Below are 21946 nucleotides of genomic sequence, written 5' to 3' on the forward strand. Positions count from 1 at the left end.
GCCATATCGTAAATCTTTGTTCTATCTGCACAGAAAACCATTGGTGTACACGGCCACCGTTCCGATAGATAAATAATAAAGTATTCCACGTACTGACATAAACCTATTTTTTAAATATATCGAGACGGCATTCATTCTTAGTTTTCAAACATATTGGCAAGTCTTAAGATGGCCATGAACATTCTTAAGATGGCCATGAACATTCTTATTAAACTATATTTCAAAAATATGTTTTCGTTATACACTTACTTAAGCTCTGTTACACTATCAAACTCTATCATGCCAAAACAAAAATGTGATGTACACATATATGGACACGATGACGTCATATCACTACCATATTTGGGCACATCACATTTTTTGTTAAAAACTAGTTTGATCGTGTAGACAGAGATTTAGATAACAATAATCAGTACTGTGCAATGGATATGTGTTCTATAAATATAACTTAATCAACCAACACCACTAAAATTTACAACACGTCATGTTACAATACATTACGATGTTTACGGTATAAAAAATATAACTATTCATATATGTAGTATTTTTTTAGATCACGCTGTAAAACGGTCACTCTATCAAACTGTACGCCTATTATATTCAATTTAGCATTTGCTAGCTTTCTGCGATAGTTTTTTCCAGTTAACCATGTATCTGTATGTGCCACCTGAAAATTACTCACTGCCGATTCATCGATGATTACTTTTTACTACACAGATTTCTTTATCAACATGTTGTGTTATTAAACTATTTTCTACAAATGTGCAGTTTACAATGCACTTGATTTACGTTCACAATTATAGTTACGCCACATTTTAGTTATGACCTTTAATAATAACATGTAATTAACTGTATTTAAAAATATTGTCTTCGATCGCATGATTGAATTTAGTAATAAATATAATATATACTAATAAATCTAACCGTAAAATTACATAAAAAAGGGCAAGAAATTAGTACAATTGCTAGGAAAAATGCAATGATACAAAAAGAAATTTGCTGTCCGATTAATGTTCAGCCGCCTTGTTGTCGTAACCGTTTTCGTAATGTGGTTCGGGGTCCATCTTCGTCATATGAATCCGTTGAACATTCCCGTTGCTTTTCGATGCCTCGGCTTCAGCCTCTGCCCTGTTCAAAGGTGGCCCTAGGATTAAAGTAAAATATGCTTCAGTGCAAATGTACACATAGGGCCTACAGAGTTTGTATCATAATTATATCACAGTGTATTACACACTATCGCGTTCCTTAGGGAGTTTCTATCAATTTTCACACCGAACCAAAACCTAACACTGAAATATTAAACTGCCATCATTTATGCAAATTACATCATATTTTATGCAAATTATATTGGAATACCGGGAAGTACCGTAAGCGTTGACTATGTACCGGTAGCGGTGCTTAATTATTTATGTTCAAGCAGGCAATATTTGTACAAATCCATGAGAGACAACTTACCTAAATACGTTAGAAGTGCTGGTAGAAACATTAAACCGTGAAGAGTACCAATGATAGTAATAGCCAAGAACATTTGGAAATAGTAATCACGAAATACTTTTGACGAGGCAAAGTTGAGAACAATAATTCCAGGAAGATTGGTAAGTGCCACGCCACTCAAAATCTGTAATAGAAAACGTTTAAGCATCGATTATATGGTAGGCCTAGTGAAATGGGATGTAATGCAGAGCATTTCTACCTTCATACATATTTTCATTTGTCCTTAAATGGCTTTAATTATTAGTATACCATGATGTCTATAGCTTTTGTGAAACTACTCTATACTATTGACCGTACTGAAACTTGTGTGTTCCTCGAACAGAATTCGTACGTAAGTGTAGGTCTACTTGTTATATGAACATTCGGAATACCGTACTACTATGCATAATCTGTATACTGTTCCTTGCTCAGTTCCTATTGTATACATGTGTTTTTACTTTCTGCCGTCGCTATGATTGTTCAGAAAGTATAAAATCACACTTTCAAATCGATATATGGCTGGAGTGGTCGAAAAAATAGTTTCTACCACTAGGCCTATACATGTTCGTTATATTTATAGTTAAAACACTTACCGAACTTCCAGTGGTAGCAAGAGAGAACTCTGCGCGCTGTTTTCTTGTAGGAAGCGTACTTAGGCGGAATGTTCTTACGATATGTGATATAAACTCTACAGAAATACCAGTTGCCTGAAAAAAAAATCCAATAACGTAATTAGGAGACTCAGGTGCCTAATAAGTAAGTAAGTAAGTAATATTTATTGCTTTCCAAATACAGTACAAATATATAAAACAGTATAATGGAAATGAAATAAAAAGAGAAACATTAAATATAAAAATACAAGACTAGACAAGAAAATAAGCATGGAAAGCAGGGGATGGCCCTTTAAGCCCAGAGGCTTGTTTCCAAAGGGGTCCCTTTAATGGTAAAGTGTTTTGGTAAATGTTACTTTCGGCATGGCCTACTAATTGCGTACAGTTTAATTTTTAAATAATTTTGATAACTTAACATAAATATATTTCCATTATTCGTTTATGTAATGTTTTAATCCACTGCTTCCATCTATAACTAATGCCGGTCAAGGCTAAGCCATTCAAAAAGCGTGTAATAGAACCACTAAATAACCCATGGGCCCAGCAATAGAACTAATACTGAACGGCATGTGATACGAAGTTAACCAATCAAAGGACAAGGATACACACAGGTGTGTTATAATAATATCCACGTTCTTACCATCATAAGATTGACGAGTGAAATAGCATTGAAGTATATATCCAAAAGATACATAATGCCCATTGTATTAACAACAACCATTGCTACGTTTACGATTACGATTATGGATGAGATGAAATCGAACGACATCAGGAGTAAAGTAACAACGAAAACTGGAACAAGGATAGCAGGCAATATAATCTTTGCTTCGTCAACTATGTCCAAGAACTGCTCATAAAATACATAGGAATCGCTAGAAGAAAAAAAACCCGAATATTAAAGGGCAAATAGGAAAACGGTAACGCTGAGAACATGTTCTATTTGTTGATACCTAGACGCCCTTCAATTGGGTTCAAACAATATAGGTAGTCGAATTGATTGTAACAGTATCTACAAGTACTTAGTAGTTTTCTTTCTGGTGTCAATATATTCTGTATAACATTTCTAATTTTGTTTACGATGTTTTCCAACTCTACTTTAAAAGTAGGCCTAGTGTTAGGTCTTAAACATGCAATTGTTACCCAAATTGTCCACACGGTTAGCATTTCACATACTTTAGGTATGAAACCAATTTAGGTTCTAAAAATGTTTGCAGGTAAACATGTAGAGAAAGGCTCAAAAACATGTAACACAATCTACTTTTTTTAGTCGCGTGCATCGCGACTCTATACAGCTCACTGTGTCGGTCGGTCGGTAAACACTAACTTGAACACGCGAATGCAGCCATGTATATGGCCTTGTTTGTAGGCCATTACATTACTGTATGTTTTAACGATTTAATAACATCAAATCAAATGTAGGCCTACCTGTATGGAAACACTCTAAAATTGTCGCCAACATCAATGTTTTTTCGAATTTCTTTCTCAATATCTTCACAGAGTTTTAGAACTATCTTTAAAGATTCTATGTCGTCTAACCCCGTACTCAGTTTTGAATGGAACGATGAAAAATACGTAGCTAAATTTTGAAGAAAACAAAATTAATAAAAAAATCGAAAATAATCCAAAAGATACGATTGTTAAGAATGACGACTTACATAAGTTGTTTATTAAAAGCAAACCATTTTTGTGGTGTCAGACCACAACAGCTACACATATTTTACATAAAGTGCAAAGGCGAGTGGATTTTATTAGGAACCAAAATATTGTGATCAATATTTTTAAAGGATAGGACCAAAGTTGGAAGATATATTTTATTTATTTTAATTTACCAAAACCAACAGCAACGAAAGTTGCCACTTAGGCCTAAAGGTATAAAACAGAAAACAGATACAATAAATACTCTATATGAAGCAAACTTAAATAAATATGTAAATAGTAAAAATTAGCCTATTGAGCATGCACGATTATTTAAAAAAAGAATACAATGAGTCTTGAATGAAGAATAACTATTGAAAAAAATATCAACATTTACATTTGACACACTTAAATAGTTATACAAAGAAGGCAAGCGTGTCTGAAACCCCCTTTTCGAGACATTTACTCTATTAAACGGAATATAAAAAGTAGACTTGACTCTAGTTTTACGAGAAGGAGCAGGTAAACTGAAAAGAGAGCAACAGTCGCAACTAAACAAACAATTGACACACTTCTTCTAAACTTAAGAGTTTCAAGACAATTAACAACATCAAAACGTTTACAAAGAAACCTAACAAACTTATTTTGAACACGTTGAAGCCTTGTGGCATGAATATCAGAAATTGAATTAAAAATAACAGAGGATAATTCTAAATTAGGTCTAACAAGCGTTTTGAATATAACGAGGAATTAGTTAGTCACTCACCTTTTATAGATCCGTCGTCGTTGAATGCTATTGCACTGCCGTAAGAAGTGGCTCCTCTGTAAAATCAAAACAATTTTTAAATATTTTCAGGCACAAAACAAACTTTTACTATATTATATTTATATTATACTGTAGTAAATCTAGGTCTTACCCTTTTGTACAATATTGCCCTGAAACCGTCCCCAAAAAGTTTGGTAAAAATGTATTAAACGTCGGTCCGATGGGTCGTTGCCATGCATCAGTGGCAGCAGGAATACAATTGGTGGTACACCCTAGGTAAGCTGGATCTAATATAAAACAAATACAGTATAACAAGTTATCTGCTACCCTGCCTAACCCACTTGAATGTACTTGGTAAACTTTCTTAAACATTCTCAGAATGTGTCTTCAGTACAGATACGGTTTTAATATCTAATATACAGTAGACAGATTTCCATTTTCAAAAATAATGTTTTGCATTCATTGAATAACGAAATATTTTCATTCGTTGTAAGTTTGACATTTCCATTGAATTCGGCTACACATGGACAATCCTGCATTTTTTTTTAAAATCAAGTTTTCAATTCAATTTAAAGCCTTGATTCAAGGATAAGCAAACAATAAGCGATATTTCGGATACATCGCTAGTGATTTACTTGTGACTGTACCGTACCTGCCGTAGAACAGAAATCCCCTCCGGCCGTAAGCTTACAACAGCTCCCAAAGTTTGGTCCAATCCAATCAAAGTAATCGTCTAACCATGAATTTGGCGGGAAAGCTATCAGGCTACTGCATGGATAAAACAGAATACAAAAGTGTACAGTTTACCGTGTAATTAAGTCACTAATTTTATGAATATTTAAAATAGAGGTTGATAATGATGAACTAATTTATCTGCAGCATCATGTGAATTGAATATATGTAGGTTAAACGTACTTCTCTGGGTCTCGACCCGCCGCAGATAATTGTTGATGTAGGGAGTTGTCGCTACAATTGGTACCTCCACATATCATGTTCTGGGCCAGTTCATTGGAATAGTCATAATCGCCGGCAACTATGAAGTATACAGGGGGTCCGATTTGACCGTACGCCTGGTAATCTCTAACAAAAGCTGTTGCATATGAATCCTATAAAAAAGAAATCATAATATTATGATCTCACATTTTTTTTTTAAATCAAGGAAAAAATGGTCGGGTAAGCTAACAGTTGGGTATCAGGTTTGGCAAAACGTGTAATACATTTTACAATACTATTTCACTTACGTCATCAAGAACGTCCGCACGATCTAGGACAACTGTCAACATTGTCGTCAGGTAAACACTGATGCATGTTGCGGCAACGAACACAATCACCTACGAATCAAAATTAATAATTATGATGAAGGAATAAGTTAATTATTGCGGACGCCATAGCCTAAATAATGTAATTTAGGTTAGTACGCATGAATAATGCGTACTAAATGTGTGTACGCTGTATATTAAAAAAATATCTTGACAAGATTTGCTATCTTTTTTATTTTCTATTTTCCTATTTTAGGGTTTTACATTTTAGGAAGATAAATTGAGTTATGTATTTTACATTTGCATTTTTTTACATTGATTGAATAGATGTCATGAATGAATAAATACTTACTATGATTGGACGAACCCATTTGTTCACGATTATAGGCGCATATATTTTTTTCATAAACAGTTGAAAATATCCTAATTCATTTGATGTACTCTCCCGGCTGCAGGTACAGCAGCAACATGGTTCCATTCGACCGGCCTAGAACGGAGAATATTGTAGTAACAGTTACATACTAATCTAATCTACTCGAGCAAACTTAAATTTGGCAAGCAAAGTTCTAAACTTCTAAAAGTTAAATTAGTTAAAATTAGTTTTCAGAAGTTATGTCATGCACCTTCTTGACAAAATAATTTGTTGAGCTTTATGAAGTCAGTGAAATAAATTAGTCTTTGTGGAGATGTGATCTGTAGATGGCCAACATGACTTCAATAGCTAAGTGTAGAAATTCACCAAAAACTCCTACAAACTCGCAGATTGCAAACAAAAGGTTGATCATGTTTGATATTTGAATTTAAGGTTTGTTGCACTGGTTCACGGATCACAGTGCATTTCTTGCATAGGTTACGGTAGTACACGTAGAGTTGAAGGTTAAAATTCTTTCCCACAGATTAATACACAATATATTACATTTTTTCAAATTCTAGCTTTAACAACAATAATCTTTACATAAGGTATACGTAGTAAAATGTGTGTTGAGCTTTTGTGTTTTTAATCCCATAAAGATTACTATTACTTTACACCTTTCATTATATGTAAAACATCAACAGTATGGCGTTAAGTCATCAACCACAGACATTTAAGTCTCGATGGTTTCTGAATGCATTATTCCAAAATGTCTGTCTGTCAACATTGATGAAAATACAAGCAAATTTAGTTATAGATAAACAACAATATTCTTAATCTTACATCTTGTCTCCAAGCATCAATTGACAAAACGGCAACAAAAGCAGACATTTGCAGTATGAAATCAAAGAGAACAGCAAGACCAGCATACAATGCGAATGTGTGGATACCTTCTATCCTAATATAAGCACCTGAAATATATAACATATTTTTCAATTCTTTATTTTAAAACAGTATAGCACTAAATGGACATTTTAGTTTTTGTAGCACTAATGTGTCGAGAGCCTGATTTAGATTTAATCTCATGAATCATTCATTATTTCTGCCTGACACGTCGAGGCCGCCTCGATCAATGAAAGCCGTATCAAAGAAGCAAAATGACCCAGTGTCTGTTCGACAACATCCTTTCAAACATCCTGGATCGGCTTCTGACATTTACCTGCCGATTTTATTCAAAATATATTCCTTTAAAGTATTGTATTGAAAGTGTAATTGTCATGTACAGTTGTATTCAATGCACGGGGTTCAATTATGGTCTTACCAACGAAGAAAGCGAATGATTCGGACAAGCCGCACATGAAGATACTTGGACCAACTCGTCCGATAGTCCGACCTATCTGCTCCTCACGTGTCTCGCCAGACCGACGCACATCCAGCTGCAAAAAACATCAGTATGATTATTAGCTTAGCTTTCCCTGTTGATCTCTCCTCATAACGTTATACCCCGGCCCCCCCCCCCCCCTCCATCTATAATTCCAATTTTTTCCTAGACAGAATTATAAATAAACGTTCCAATCTGCTTACCTGGTAGTCTTTGACAAGAATAAACATGTTGTCTGCGCCAACAGCTAGGATAATGAATGGTACCACTTCCAGGGCAATCAAGCTAGTTTTAACCCCAGCGTAACCGTAAATACCAGCAGCAGAAAGGATCGATAGCAGGATAATGATAATACCACTCAGGCCTAGTAGAACCTTAGAATCAACCTGTGTTGTTTAGAGAAACAGAGCTTTGTTATAAAAAAAATTCCCAGACGCATTAATATAGATAACTAAAACTAAATGTTAAAGTTAAGCAATGTTAACTTTAGTCTATAGTTAGGCCTATAGTGTGGTTGTGATAGAAGAAAAGATAAATTGTCATGGACGTAATAAACTATTCGTCTTGTGTAAACATCTATCTTGTATCTATCAGCACAAGCAATCGACAACACAATACACTCTAATTATTGTATTGATTGAAGTTTGTCGTATAACAATATGAAACAATTAAGCCTATACACAAACTTGTCTGACTGCACAAGTTTTCAAGCACACTACAAAAACGTTTTATGAATATTTGAATTCTTACCAGAATACGGGAACACTTATTGTACTGTCCAAGGGCCAATACAATATACACGAATACCGCACAGTAACTTATGGCAATCGTAACTGTATCTGCCTCACTTTCTCTCTTTATTTCTTCCTCAAGGGTAGACTTAAACATGCAAAAGATAGATAGTTATACTTTAACATGGAATAATGAACTATTAGGTAACTTTGATGTTCTAGCGACTGTATATATACGGCCTATGCCTCAACAATGATTCTAATTTGTGTAACAAGAACTATAGACAATCTGGGGAGGCACGGCCATCCTGGTGGATATATATTGAATGTGGCAAGGAGAGAAGTGTTCAAATATTATAGCGACCTTTTGTCCATTGGTTTCTGTACCATAGACGAGGCCTGACGACAGTACCAATAGACGGAAATGATGAATATGAAGAGAAATGAATTGGTAAAGAGAGGTGAATGCAAAATAAGAGTCGGCGTCTGCCTATCGCGGTAAGGAATAGGTAATAATGATAGGCCTACAAAGTCTGTCTTTATAATTTTAAACTTACGGTAGCATAATAAGAAACTCTGATCAAATCGCTTGAATATTTATGCATGAATTCTATAAAGGCTTCTTCCCAAGCAAATGTCATGCCTGACAATACATCATTATTAACTTCTTCTCTCAAAAACAAAGTAAAAATGAAAGCCTCGGCACTGTTGTAGACATCAAGTCCATTTTCGTCTAATTATTTAAAAAACATGAATGAAGGGTAAATTAGAAAACTGTTATTTATACAATTTAATATATTAAAATGAGTAATATTAGTTATTTTTCGCTATATGTGAGTACAAATTTGTACCGTACTATACGCGATAACTTCAAAACTACTTTGGTTATACTGTAAAACAAATATTGAATGCGTTTTATATTCCTACATTGCTACAAATATTTCATTTGGTTAAAGATGAAATTTTCTATTTTCATCTTTCTCCTCAATAAATGATTGACACATTTGCACTCGTAAATTCATTTATATAATAATGCATGTCCATTTTTCATGTTTCTAAGGTCATTTCCGTTTAAGATATTTACGTTTCCGGAATAATAGTATAAAAACCTAGGAAGGTCACTTTAAGCTTCCGTAGGATTATTATGGTTTATGTCAAATACTTATCATTTAATTGTATCCTTTACTAGGATTTATAACCAGTATAGTTATACACGGGTATAGACGCTCAAAAGAGAGAACGTATATTTTCTTTAGAATTTTAACGCATCTCAATATAACAATTTGATGAAACTTAGATGGGTGCTCCTCTATAATACAATACCATTATTAGCTCGGCTGTATAACTTTTTTCTGTTGTGATATTAAAATGAGAAATAGTTACTCATGTCAAATAACATTAGGCCTACGTCTGGAACTTACTTTTGTAGCCTCCAAGAGTAGTGTATGGGAAAGCAGGAATTCCCAGGTTGCTGCCACAGGGCAGTCCCATAAACGACACTGGTGATAAAGGTGATCTGAAAAAAACCCAAAATAATGTCAAAGAAATCATACAAATTTTATAAATTCAAAACTATAGTATAACAAGCGTATCTTGAAAGTTGTTTACATTTCATTTAAATATGTTTACTGTAGGCCTATATGGCGTATTTAAAATGTTACAACAGGTAGCCTAAGTTAAAATAGAATGAAAAGGATGAATACATTTGTAATATTGATATAGTGTATTATTCAAAATGTAGTCAGCCGTTATTGCAGAAAAACATCTTTGTAGTGCAGTATGGTTGGTTGGATCTAAACAACAATAATCGATGACATTTTATTTTGTGGTGTACTGTAATTATTTACAATGAAATCGCTAAAGATACTTTCATAGATCCCAGTCCGGTGGCCAGATAAAAACAATCGTGGCAAATGTGTTTAATAATAACCGTTCACACTAACTCATTCCAAATTCCCTGAATGTAGTACGTCACGTGTGTGATCGAAAAACGCAGCTATAGTTATTCTAGGCTTAGTGCGAACACAACTTTACAAACAGACAATGTATTCTTTATTTTATATTTTGGTCAGTTGTATGTGTCCTTTAGATAAACTTTATTGTTGCTTTTATGTTCTACGAATGCTAGGTATCTCCGTACAGGATAGCATATCAGCCGATTCGAGTTTGCTGATTATAACAACAGCATAATCTATTAACCTACACCTAGACAGTAAACCATTGACAGGGTAGGCGGTTTATTGTCGCATTAGTGCATGAAACAGAACGGTTTTAGGGACATGTATAATTATGGCATCCATAACGGGATTTTGGAAAAAGTAGCTTTATAACATATAAAAACAGTATTATACATTTAGGAAGCTTTACTACGGAATCTGTGCAAGTAATGTATATAGTTTTTAGGTAAAATACTGAGAAACAGGAGAATATGTTGGAACAGAATTCGAAAACGTCAATAACTTACGTGGTACAGAACAAAAAATGGTCATGATAATCTGCCTTTCTTCCACCAAGTATCACAGTCGTATTCATTTTTTCAAAACTATTCTGCCAGTGTTGAAGAACACTGTTAATGAAACATTCTTGAGAATATGGGGCTCCTGGTTGAACACACACATCTTTTAGTGTGATTTCTATTTTGGTACCATTAGGATAGGTATAAGAAACTGGTAACTGAGAGATTTCGTTTTGTAGGTTTAGAATCTGAAACGGATAAAATTGGTTTTGTTGATAAAGTTAATATAAACAAAGGTGATGGTAGGTACCGTATTCTTTCTGAACTTAAGGAATGAGCTGATAGGAGCTCACTGTACTAAGCCTTTGTAGGTCTACTATGTGGCATGGTGGTCAGTTCCTTTCCACACTGCCTTATCCTCTTTAATACTGCAACAAGGCACTCATTACAGCTCCATCAAGTATTCTAGTCGACGTGCTACCAGATGCACTGTTGGTGGGAAAGATCTCCCGACTATTTTGAAGGCTCACTGAGGTAGACATTTATACTTCACCTCTCCTGTGCCATTGACTATACTAAGAGTAATAATCATAACAAGCTTACCTCTTCAAAAATGCTCAAATCAAAAAGTGCATTGAATTCAAGTGGACCATTTAGGAAGGAATTATATACTTCTTTTCCGTTAACACGAGGTGTAATGAACAATTGTTCCGTCCTTGATTCAGAACCAAATGTCTCTTGAAACTCTATCTGATCTTTTCTTGTCTGAGCACTAGGACTGGACCAAAGTTCAACTGGGTCTGTCACAATTTCTGTATAATATATGCCACATGAACAGGCTATCACAACAACTAACGATATCAGGAGAACGATGAAAGGATGTTTCGCCACCAGCCTCCCCCATTTTTCAAACACTCCGCTCAACGTGTCATTAAACAATTTACTGCAGGAATCGCAGCAATTGGCATCTCTAACTTCATTTGAGTCGGATTGTCGTCTTTTGCAGAAAGCTATACAAAGAATCAGCACGAGTAGCACGCTGAGGAATATGAAAAATATTACCGACAGGATAAGAATCCAGCCATCAACCTCTCCTATCTCAAATGGTTCATTAGTCGGCTCTGGTACGTATTCCTCCACGCAAACAGCCGGGCAATCTTCACAGCTACATGCAGGATCACCAAAAGTAGAATCTTGACAACGAAATGGTGTGTCTGATAGAGGTTCAATTCCGTTCGTAAACGTTTGACTTGAATCCACAAAATTATAAGCAACCGTGTACGGTGTTATAGACGTCAAGTATAAACTATTAAACCAAATTTGTGGGTTACAGGTTTCATCAGAATAACCCGGACACATCAAATCGATCACTTTTATGTCATTGACGCCAGGATATAAGACATCCTTACACGATGTATGGATTCCTTCGGCGTATTCATTTGTAAGGAACACTTCTGTGCCACTCACAAGGACATCACTACCCGTTGCATCTGATATTGTTACATTCACAAACTGACTTTGGTTAGGACTGCAAGTTATCTGACAGAAATGATTCATAATGTTCTCCATACAAGACGGGCATCGTCGTAAATTCTGTTGAGCAAATCTGACTGTAAATCCTGCCATACGCCTTAGAATGGCAGTGCTACAGCACGTAGGCGGAGTTGGGGATACCACTAATTGTGGACATAGTTGAGATAGGAGGTAAATTCCCTCAGGGTCAGTGAGAGATTGTGGGCTTGTATTGTTAAAACATGGCTTGCCATCATCGCTGCATTCATCGTTCCAGATACATCGATTGGCTTCATGAACTTGTCCAAATATCTATAATTTAAAAAAACTCATTAGAATCTGTTGGCTGTTCATCAGCATTGATAATATTGTATCATCAGATACTGGTAATTATTGTAGCCTAGATAAGTATACAGTAGGCCTATATTAACATTTACTCAGATCACAAGATGCATGTTTTATGCTCGAACATTAACTTTTATTCGTGTACGATTAAACTAGGGTTCATCATACTCAGTGGTGTAAGAAGCGATCATTATGAAAGTGTGTCGTTGGATATTAGTGTATTGATTATCTCAAGGCAATATAACAACATGATGCTGAGCGCCAAAGATCAAAGGATTTATCTGTGGCTGCGACACGATCAGTTCCACGACCCTTAACAGACACCGCGCGCTGTGGAGAATAATATGTACATGCAGTAATGTTGGTATTTGTCGCCAGACCGTTACGAGTTCCTATCTTGGCAAGGCGAGCTCAGTGTCCTGTTGTTAGATTGTCTAATGACTTATACATCATTTCTGAAGAAAATGTATACATAAAATATTAATATTCTTCACAAGACTCCTGGTCTAGGGAATGTATTAACACAGCACATAGGCCAGCGGCCAGAAGTACATATATATTATTTACAAACATTAGATGCAAAATTAATTATTTCTTTTTTTAAATGCACACAAAATTAATTTAGACATATTATATATATATATCAAAGTAATATTTCTGGAAGCCATTAAAATAATGAACTTAATTTCAGAAGGGAAATTATAAGATATTAGTGTAATGTATAAATTGGTATTTTTTGTAATTATTATAATGTATTATTTTCATTCAGTGGCTAATGTCATAAACGGTTCTCAGTTTATCTCAACATATAACCTAACCCTCATTTCTGAAGAAAATAGACCTATACACATAAAATATTATTGAAACTGTATTTGTAAATTAGTTTTTTTTTAATTGTTATAATGTAATATTATGTTCATTCAGTGGCTAACGTCATAAACGGTTCTCAGTTCCTTTTCTATACATTGTAATATTTTGTTTTTGAAGGTCGTTTTTTAATGGTCAGATGCTTGGCCAACACTGACGTATTTATACTTTATACACGTATACAGTATATCAGAATACTTTCAAAACAGTAATTCTGGGACCATAGCCATCACCGTAAGTTCGGTGGTCTAGAGGTATGAACGTCAGCCTGTGATCTTTGAGGTCGTGGGTTCTGATTCCCACCAAAGAATTACGCTGTGTCTACACTATAAATCTAGTTATATGATAGTGATATGTCTTCGTTTTCCATATATGAACATATCACATTTTTTGTAACATAAAGTTTGACAGTGTAGTTAGAACCTTATATGTATTATAAGTACCAACATTTGTAATTATTGTTTGATACAGTGTTTTCTTTTATGTAGGTAAAGGTAAAGTCGAAACCTTAGCTAATGCTAACGGCCGTGGTGCCCATCTCCATTTCTTTAGCGTTGGACCAGACTCCACTAAGTGTGTATGTTTGTGTGTGTGGGGGGGGGGGGGGGGGGGGTACGCCACTCCTCCCGCACAAACAAAGTCTGATTTACCTTCCCAGTACTTTTTACATACCGGTACCCATTTCTATCACCTGGGTGGGGAGGAACAATGTGGATAAAGAATCTTGCTCAAGGACTCAACACTGCAGTGACCGAGCCGGGGCTTGAACCGACAACCTCTTGATTGCAAGTCCATTGCGCCACAGTGCTCTTTTATGTATTTCTGCATATTTGTATTGTAGGGCCCTCATGAGACAAGCTATTGCTTCTAGTGTGGGCCCTAGTTGTTGTTGTCATAATAACTGAATAAATGTGTATATGAGATAGTGTAGCTTCAGATAATAGTATATACTCCATGGTAAATTAGAGTTAGGTCCCAGGTAGGGCAAGCATCTGACGAGTTTACTGTACACACTCTGACGCGAAGCTGTATTTCTTCTTACATTTCTTTACTAAAGTACTGTATTATGTATTACTATATATAACCAACAGATGACACTTATTGACCAATGGAATTTATCATATAAAATAGTGTGACAATGGTAAGTTTCTTCATTATTATTAGTCATTATTATAGTGACAATTCATTAAGCTCTGGTATTGCGGTTACTTTTTAGTGGCTGCTTATTTTAATAAACCGGATTTATAATAATATAGAAAACAATTTTAATGAAAGTTGTATACGTATAGTAACAGTAAAATGCGATAAGCTGAGCGCAAATAAACGACTTTCATTGCGTCACTGATGACGACGGCATAGATAAGAGACCGTATACGTCGGCAAGAATTTAGAATAACGTAAGGGCTATTTGTCATTACATTTACACAACACATACACACACACCTTTTTTTTTGTAAAATATTATCACGACACTACAGCATTTCCCAATATAATAATTATTCGAAATAAAATGTGACGTTTTTTAGGCCTATAGTTAGAATCAAACTACTACTGTAGAAGGAAAAAAACACACACACAAGGTTTGGTCGATTCAACTTATTTGAATTAACATTTATAATTTTCTAATTTATTATCATGATAATACCATGATGCCCAGTATATGCCAAAACAGTTCATCATAAGGTGAAAGGGACTAATAATATTTTGTCGTGTCGTCGTATAGGCTAGAGCTAACAAAATAAGTAAAATCAAGATTCTAACACTATCGTAGCCCAAAATATTATTAGTGCGATTTTATTATGTTTTGAAGGTTTGCATGGCGAAATAAAACGTTGATGTAAAGTTTGCGGTAGGCCTACACCCCATATATATGTTCTGAAAAGAACTGTTAAGTTTCTCGACGTTTCGATCAATATACTTTGATCATCGTCGTCCTCAGGATTGAGAATGTCTCAACAGTTCAAATAATTGTGTGTTCATCATTACAGGCATTATTTTATTTTTATTTATTTCATACTCATCCAACAGCGAGCACAAACTCGTCAAGATAAGATAAACTATCTTATAGTTTATCATACTTAGGCCATATAAACTAAGTCTCATTTGAGGCTTAGGGAGTGGAGTGGAGTTGAAAGAGTCGTGAGTTACAACCCTAGCACTAGGTCAGGATTGAACCCCTGACCTTAGGATTGGAAGGCAAGCACGTTAACCACCAAGCTACATCTCCACTATTACTCCATTAGTATAGATAATCCGTTTATTTATCAATTAATTTATTGTGAAAAAGGACTAGTGCATATTTTATCAGTAGATCTAATATTAGAAGAGAAGAGGAGACCGAAATGAAAAATTACAATGGTTAATACTTTAATAATCCATTTTTCATTAAAACAGCCTTTAATTTATTCATTATGCTTTGTAAGACTGGGGTTTGATCAAATTAATGTAATGTTTTTTTTAATTTAATTAATTTAGAACCAGGCTGCAATCTTGTTATGAAGTAATTGGATATTCCCTTTTACAAGCAAACAATTAGTGATTCCGTGGTAACTAATTGCCATTTTGCATTTTTCAAAGACAAAATAATAATATTATAATAAGACATAACAATATAATGTATTTAAAGTGATTTTTTGGGCATAAAATAAATTTATATTATTAAAAAAATGACAGATAATGTATGATAACTATAATTGATCCAAACCGAACCGAGCATTTGTAGCAATTGATGGTCTACATTTCAAAACTTAAAACTGAATATTTAATGGAAATTAATTCGTATCAGCAGAAAAAACTGTTTTAGAGTACAGTTGTACAATGTTTATGTGTATGAAAATGCTGGTTTAAACCAGTTTATAATAAAAAAACAGTCCATCCATTTTATATTTAAAGAAAGTAAGCGATATTGTCAAAATCAAACATATATGTTTTAAAGTCCTACTAAAAGTATACCTTCCAATGATAAAGTTTTATTGTGAAATGCTTGCAATGTTTTCCCTGTAGTGTAAATGGAGTTAAGTGAACTCGGTACATTACAGCGTTTGTGTCAAGATTAGGCCTAAAGCTTGGTTCCCACTAGAACGTAACGCAAGGACGTAAACGCAACGCAAGCGTTTTAACCAATGACAAGCGAAGTTATAGACAGTTAGCAATCACAAGCGATGGCTTATTCGCTTGTGATTGCTAACTGTCTATAACTTCGCTTCGATTGGTCAATTCACTTGCGTTGCGTTACGTCCTTGCGTTGCGTCGCTAGTGGGAACCACGCTTAAGTGATTAAAACTTACCTGAATACAACCGTACACAAGAACCAAAATAACAGGCAGCTTAAAGAAGCCTCCCATAGTCAACGTTTCTGGTTAGGTGATCAGACGTTGCTAGCTTCCAAATATCTATGCCTATACTGAAAGAGAAACAAGTTATACAGTTTCACTGAATGAATCAAAATGAGTAATAACACGCCCACCAATAATAATCAACCGTAAAATGTTACAACAGAAATGGAAAATAGAATTTGAATGTTGTAGTGAAGCGGGGATAATCAAAATTGTACTATAAACTATATTTAACAACAACTGGTTGAAATGGGTTAATAATGACTACACATTAAATCCATAATGAATAAGTGAAATAACTGTATATAAGAAGACATTAAAAAAGGATAATGAATAAAGAACAATTATGTTGTATTAGTATGCATAATCAACACTATAAAGTTAAAAGTGTAAAAATCAGAAGATAACGAAAAAAGGAAATTTAACGTACGAAAATGAAATGTGAATATAATACATATGAAAGATTGAATAAATATAGGTGGTGGTTAACCACAAAAGAGAAAAAAAGAACAATTATAAAAAAACTAACACTATAGATTTGTTTTAAAAAAAACAATAATCTTATGTGAAACGAACAAAAAATGAAAAGAACAAATGATAAAAATAATGATTATAACAAAAAACTTAAAATGAACAAATTAAACATTATAAAACAAAGTATACTCATAAGTAATCAAGAGGCATTCTGGATGGAACAAATCAAATATGATCGGCGAAATTAAAGACAATTTATAATAGCCAAAAGCGCGGTGGCCTAAAGTGGTAATTTCACAAAATGGAAGCCTGTGTAAGCCCGAACATGGTGATCTCACAAACGTAGGCCTAGACGTCAATACAAACTATTGCTTGAACTTTCCAGTGAAATAGATAACATAAGCACGAAATATCTTACTTTTTTTTATTGAAGTAAACAACCAAGGATTGATGCTAATTCTCTGCTTGTGTTTTCACATCCGCCTAGTACTTGATATTAGTAATAAGTGGGTATGAGAACGTCATGAGCTTGGATAAAAAAGGTATGCAAAACACAATACTGTGCGTGGCCTTGATCTAAGTCTATTGTTTGCTGTGTCTTGTGTTGGTATTGTTATTATTGTGTACTATTTACTCGGCGTAAGTCTGCTGGGAATGTAGGCCTACCTATTCGTTTTATAACCATGAACCTATAAATTAGTATAGGTCCATGTTATAACTATATTTAACTTTTTTTTAATGCATATAATTCGACCACATACCATGTTAGGAAACATATGGGTTTTTTAATCAACGTTGATTTGAAAAATTAATTATTTTGTATAATAATTATTTTCAGTTGAAACTTGAATTTTGTCAATGAAAGAAAAATTGTGTTTCTAACCTTTGTTCCATATGTCTTTATGTCTGTTTTTTTATTCATTGTGAGAACTCAACCATGGTACTGAATTGTTAACAAATAGGCTACCAGACGGGTGGTACGTTATTGGGCATTCATTTTTTCGACATAGTACAGTAATAAAATTATTAGATAAGATTGGTTTAAATATGTATCCAGGCTCGGGTATAACATTATGAACGTTTAATGCAACGGAAATAACCTATGAACATTTTGTGAAACATTTTACATTCATACTTTTTGATATTGGTTTCAATTCTAGGTAATCATTTTATTCTCGATATGGGGATTTCTTGCTAACGATTATTACTATTATATTAAAACCATCAATCGTGTTATAATTATTGTTATTCCAACAAAATATACATATTTGTGAACACCCCTTCACCTCTTCTCCTTTTTAAAAAACGAATCGTTTTGTTTGCTTCTTTTTAAAGATTTTTGTGCCGTTTCAGTGATGTCTATGACATTAAAATGCAATATACAATGATCTAGATCGAGAAAATCATTCATCTTGTTTAGTCTGAGAAAATAATTTATTATCAAAATATGAGTTTTATAGTACTTCCACACTTAAGTGCCATACAACAACAACTATTATCAAAGCACTCAGAAACTGAGTGAAGCAAAACATTGCCACAGAGACGCATATTGATATTTCGCCCCATGTTAAAAGAATACAAATTTTTAATGAACCGATTTTTTTTAATGTCAATAGGCACGCTGTAAGTATATACCTATTTACACCAAAACAATTCAAAATGATAACTTGAAATTGTAGGTCCTATCGTGCTTCATACAAAGCAAGTACTATTTAATTAAGCGTAACAACAAGTAACAAAAGCTCAAAACTGCGACACATGTCTTTTTGTTTATTCGTTGGCTAAACTACAAAAGAGAGAGGTGACTCAATCGAGATCGTCGAAATAAACTTGTGTCAAACGCTTGTATTCAATGGATCGGAACTAAATGTTCCCGGTCAGTAACTGGCAATAAAATAACTGGCAATAAACAATTGCTTTATTTTCCGTGAATAAAATGAAGGATAATAGACACAGGTATGCAAAGATAATAATGTCATATGACAAGAGATGATTCAGCCACGTTGCCGTAGAAAATAATTGCTAAACTTTTCACATTATATTAACTTGACCTTCACCATGATTTTCAATTCAAACGACAATGAATTTTTCTTTCTTTCAAATGACTGTATTATTATCATCTTATATAATCTAAAAGAGGTTTTCGTTTACAGTAGTAGGCCTATTATCTCTATGGTTAGAGCGATTCAACTAAAGATTTCCTGAGTACAAGGCTTAGCAAGGATAATAATAACCAGTTAATATTTTTTTTAAGGAGTGTAGAGTAGTTCCTCCAAGGGTAGTAGTTAGTACCTATAGTTCCTCGGGTAGGATTTAGTAGTTCCTTCAAGTCGAAGAGTTAGTATCCTCCAAGTAGTCAGTAGTAGTTCCTCTCGGAAGGCCCGTTCCTCCAAGGGGTTAGTAGCTTCTCCAAGGAGTTAGTAGGCCTTGTTTTTCCAAAGAGTTATTAGTTCCTCCAAGGAGATGGTATAGGCTAACTCCAACCTGATTCTTAATTCAAGACTTTTAAAATCAAAGTATTCGTTTGCAAAAGAGGCTAGGCCTATGGATTTGAAGTTGTATCTTACGGGTCCGATCAAAATCGAGATAGAAAGAAAAAAAAATCGTGGATCAAAATTGTACTTACCTTACAATGAACTCGTAGTGACTGAATGAAAAAACAAACCAAACAATTTTCGTTTTACCTCACCTTCAGGGCATAACAGAGAGGGTGCTCAGGTGGAAAAAACAACCTTCACAATAAATGACACACAGTTTGAACTTTAATTAAAAGTAGACCTAGTATGATTCCATTTAGTGTAAATTCCGTCTGAGTGTATAACATTCAACTTATTGAAATGGATGCATTCCTTGTAGATTTATAAATCAATTACGAATAAACCGCAAAGTAATGTACATCTGAGTTTTCTTAAAAGGTTTTCAATTTTAGTACCACAGATTGAATAATTTGCTTAAAAAGTTCGGTGTAGTTTTAGAAACCAACTACAAAAGACTAAGTACCCATTTCAATGACGCTGATGTGTATTTGTCTTCTCAAGAGCTCTTGGAATAAAATACATTTATATTGTAGTGTTTTGACCTTTAGTTGTGTAAAGCGTTAAGAGTTACTGCCATACTATAATGTAGGCCTACTGATAAACTGGTGTGTGTTAATCAATTTCAATGTCAAAATGGTGGTCTGTGTCTAAGCTACTTTTTAGTGTATGAACTCCCCTATTAAAATCCTGTATCCGCACCAGACATCAAACAATGATGTGAATATGATATGTACAATGGTTTAGAAATACAAATGATGAAATGGGGTAAGAGGAAAACAGTACCGGTAAAGTTTGTATAAAGAGACCCCAGATTAGGCCTACTTTTTAAAGAATCAAATTGCAAATAGGCTTAAAATCAATGAAGGGGAGAAGGCCAAAAATGAAGCCCTCAATTTTAAGAACACCAAAGTTATGTCAGAAAATTAGGAACAAATAAATAGAAATGTGTAAAGATGCCGATGCCTTGCCTGGCTAGTGTATTCTCTCTATTTATTGAAATACATATATGCAATATTGTAATAAACAATTTCACAATTTGTGTGTGAATTTTTAACTTTGAACAAACGAAAATGATTTCAAACCATGTACTACATTTTACTGTGTTTGAGCATGAATAGGCCTAAATGAAAGGAATTAATGAACAACTGATACAATGAATTAAATGATGAACAATAGCAGCCTGAACAAGCCTGGCCATCCAACCAACCCATTGATTGCTACCCCTATACAAATATTGAACATTTAGTATGCCGTGCGCCGCGCTCATTTATGTAAATTGCCCACGTTCGTCATGGAAAAAAAAATACGCGTGCCGGTCGGTGGAAAAGAGTTAAGCTATGCGAGCTTCTGTGTTTGGGGTTCACAGATTTAAACGTCCCCCTTCTCACCACAAATCATGAGGCAATAACATCAAATCTACAGATTTTTTTTTAATGGAAAATAATTAATATTGTTTTTCTTTTATTTTGAAAGAGAGATATTTTGAGGGTTGTAAACGCAGGCCTAAACAAGTGAACCTTTTTTAAAATCAGAAACAAAGTTGCATGGCATTATTTTCCATTAAATAGACTGCCATAAAACCTCGAAAAGAAGCCCATGTGCTCCTTCATTTTTGGTACGCTTGGGTGGGCTTCTTTTCCACATGGAGTTCTTTCGAGATTACTTTTGCAAACTAAAAGAGGGGAGCTGATAGGTTCCCGGCCGGAAAATGTTTTATTTACATGATTTGAACAATCTTCTAATGTAAAGATTAACAACATCAAAATTTAACAGTGTGGCGTGTTGACCGCGAATGACTAACATACCATCTTCCCCATAATACACCTGCACAAACTCATTTGCATAACAACGCACGGCATACCAAACTGTTTAAAATAAAGCTGCAAGGTCTCCGGAAATGACATCTATTATTTTTTCAAACATGTATAGGAATCTTCAGTACCCCACCATGCTTGGGGCTGAGCAAAGATAATTTTGAAAAATCGAGCTTCATTATATGATTTTAAATTATATGAAACAAATTATATAAGACTCACCAGGGACAATAGAGCTTGTCATCGAAAAGTGCTCCTATAATTCATTAACATATGAAATTAAATATTAAGTCTCCAGTACTAGCCCACCATGGTTGGAGCAGAGCTAATAATGAAAATAGAGCCAAGAATTGCACTTATACTTATAACTATACATAATCACCTATGATAATTATGATA

The 21946-nt window shown here is 34.3% G+C and overlaps 1 protein-coding gene across 2 annotated transcripts; it reads right to left on the reverse strand.

Moving 5' to 3' along the window:
• Nucleotides 1-482: 482 nt before the first annotated feature.
• Nucleotides 483-16813, reverse strand: LOC144850075 (NPC intracellular cholesterol transporter 1-like). Of its 2 annotated transcripts, XM_078707264.1 has the most exons (20): nt 16675-16813; nt 11267-12487; nt 10673-10911; nt 9630-9724; nt 8766-8941; nt 8228-8356; nt 7681-7863; nt 7418-7532; nt 6940-7067; nt 6097-6231; nt 5727-5816; nt 5401-5591; nt 5138-5253; nt 4637-4772; nt 4486-4541; nt 3510-3660; nt 2725-2956; nt 2067-2180; nt 1456-1618; nt 483-1144 (listed from the first exon to the last, which is right to left on the reverse strand). In XM_078707264.1, the coding sequence occupies exons 1-20, from the start codon at nt 16729-16731 to the stop codon at nt 1008-1010; spliced, it is 3864 nt and encodes a 1287-aa protein (XP_078563390.1). In that variant the 5' UTR covers nt 16732-16813; the 3' UTR covers nt 483-1007. The 2 variants fall into 2 exon arrangements, 1 of the variants encoding a protein (XP_078563390.1); XR_013614041.1 differs by lacking the exons at nt 483-1144; nt 1456-1618 and having other exon boundaries at nt 2725-2871; nt 3648-3660.
• Nucleotides 16814-21946: the final 5133 nt, after the last annotated feature.

This window comes from Antedon bifida, chromosome 8 (genome assembly GCF_963402885.1).
Source record: "Antedon bifida chromosome 8, ecAntBifi1.1, whole genome shotgun sequence".
NCBI classification, from domain to species: domain Eukaryota; kingdom Metazoa; phylum Echinodermata; class Crinoidea; order Comatulida; family Antedonidae; genus Antedon; species Antedon bifida.

Bases quoted from the DNA above. Each gene is read 5' to 3' on its own strand.
- LOC144850075 (XM_078707264.1), bottom strand. From the start codon at position 16,731: ATGGGAGGCTTCTTTAAGCTGCCTGTTATTTTGGTTCTTGTGTACGGT. The intron at 7,533-7,680 runs GTAAGCAGATTG...TGTTTTTTGCAG, and splicing joins TTCTTGTCAAAGACTACCAG to CTGGATGTGCGTCGGTCTGG. The intron at 6,232-6,939 runs GTAAGATTAAGA...TCTCCGTTCTAG, and splicing joins TTGATGCTTGGAGACAAGAT to GCCGGTCGAATGGAACCATG.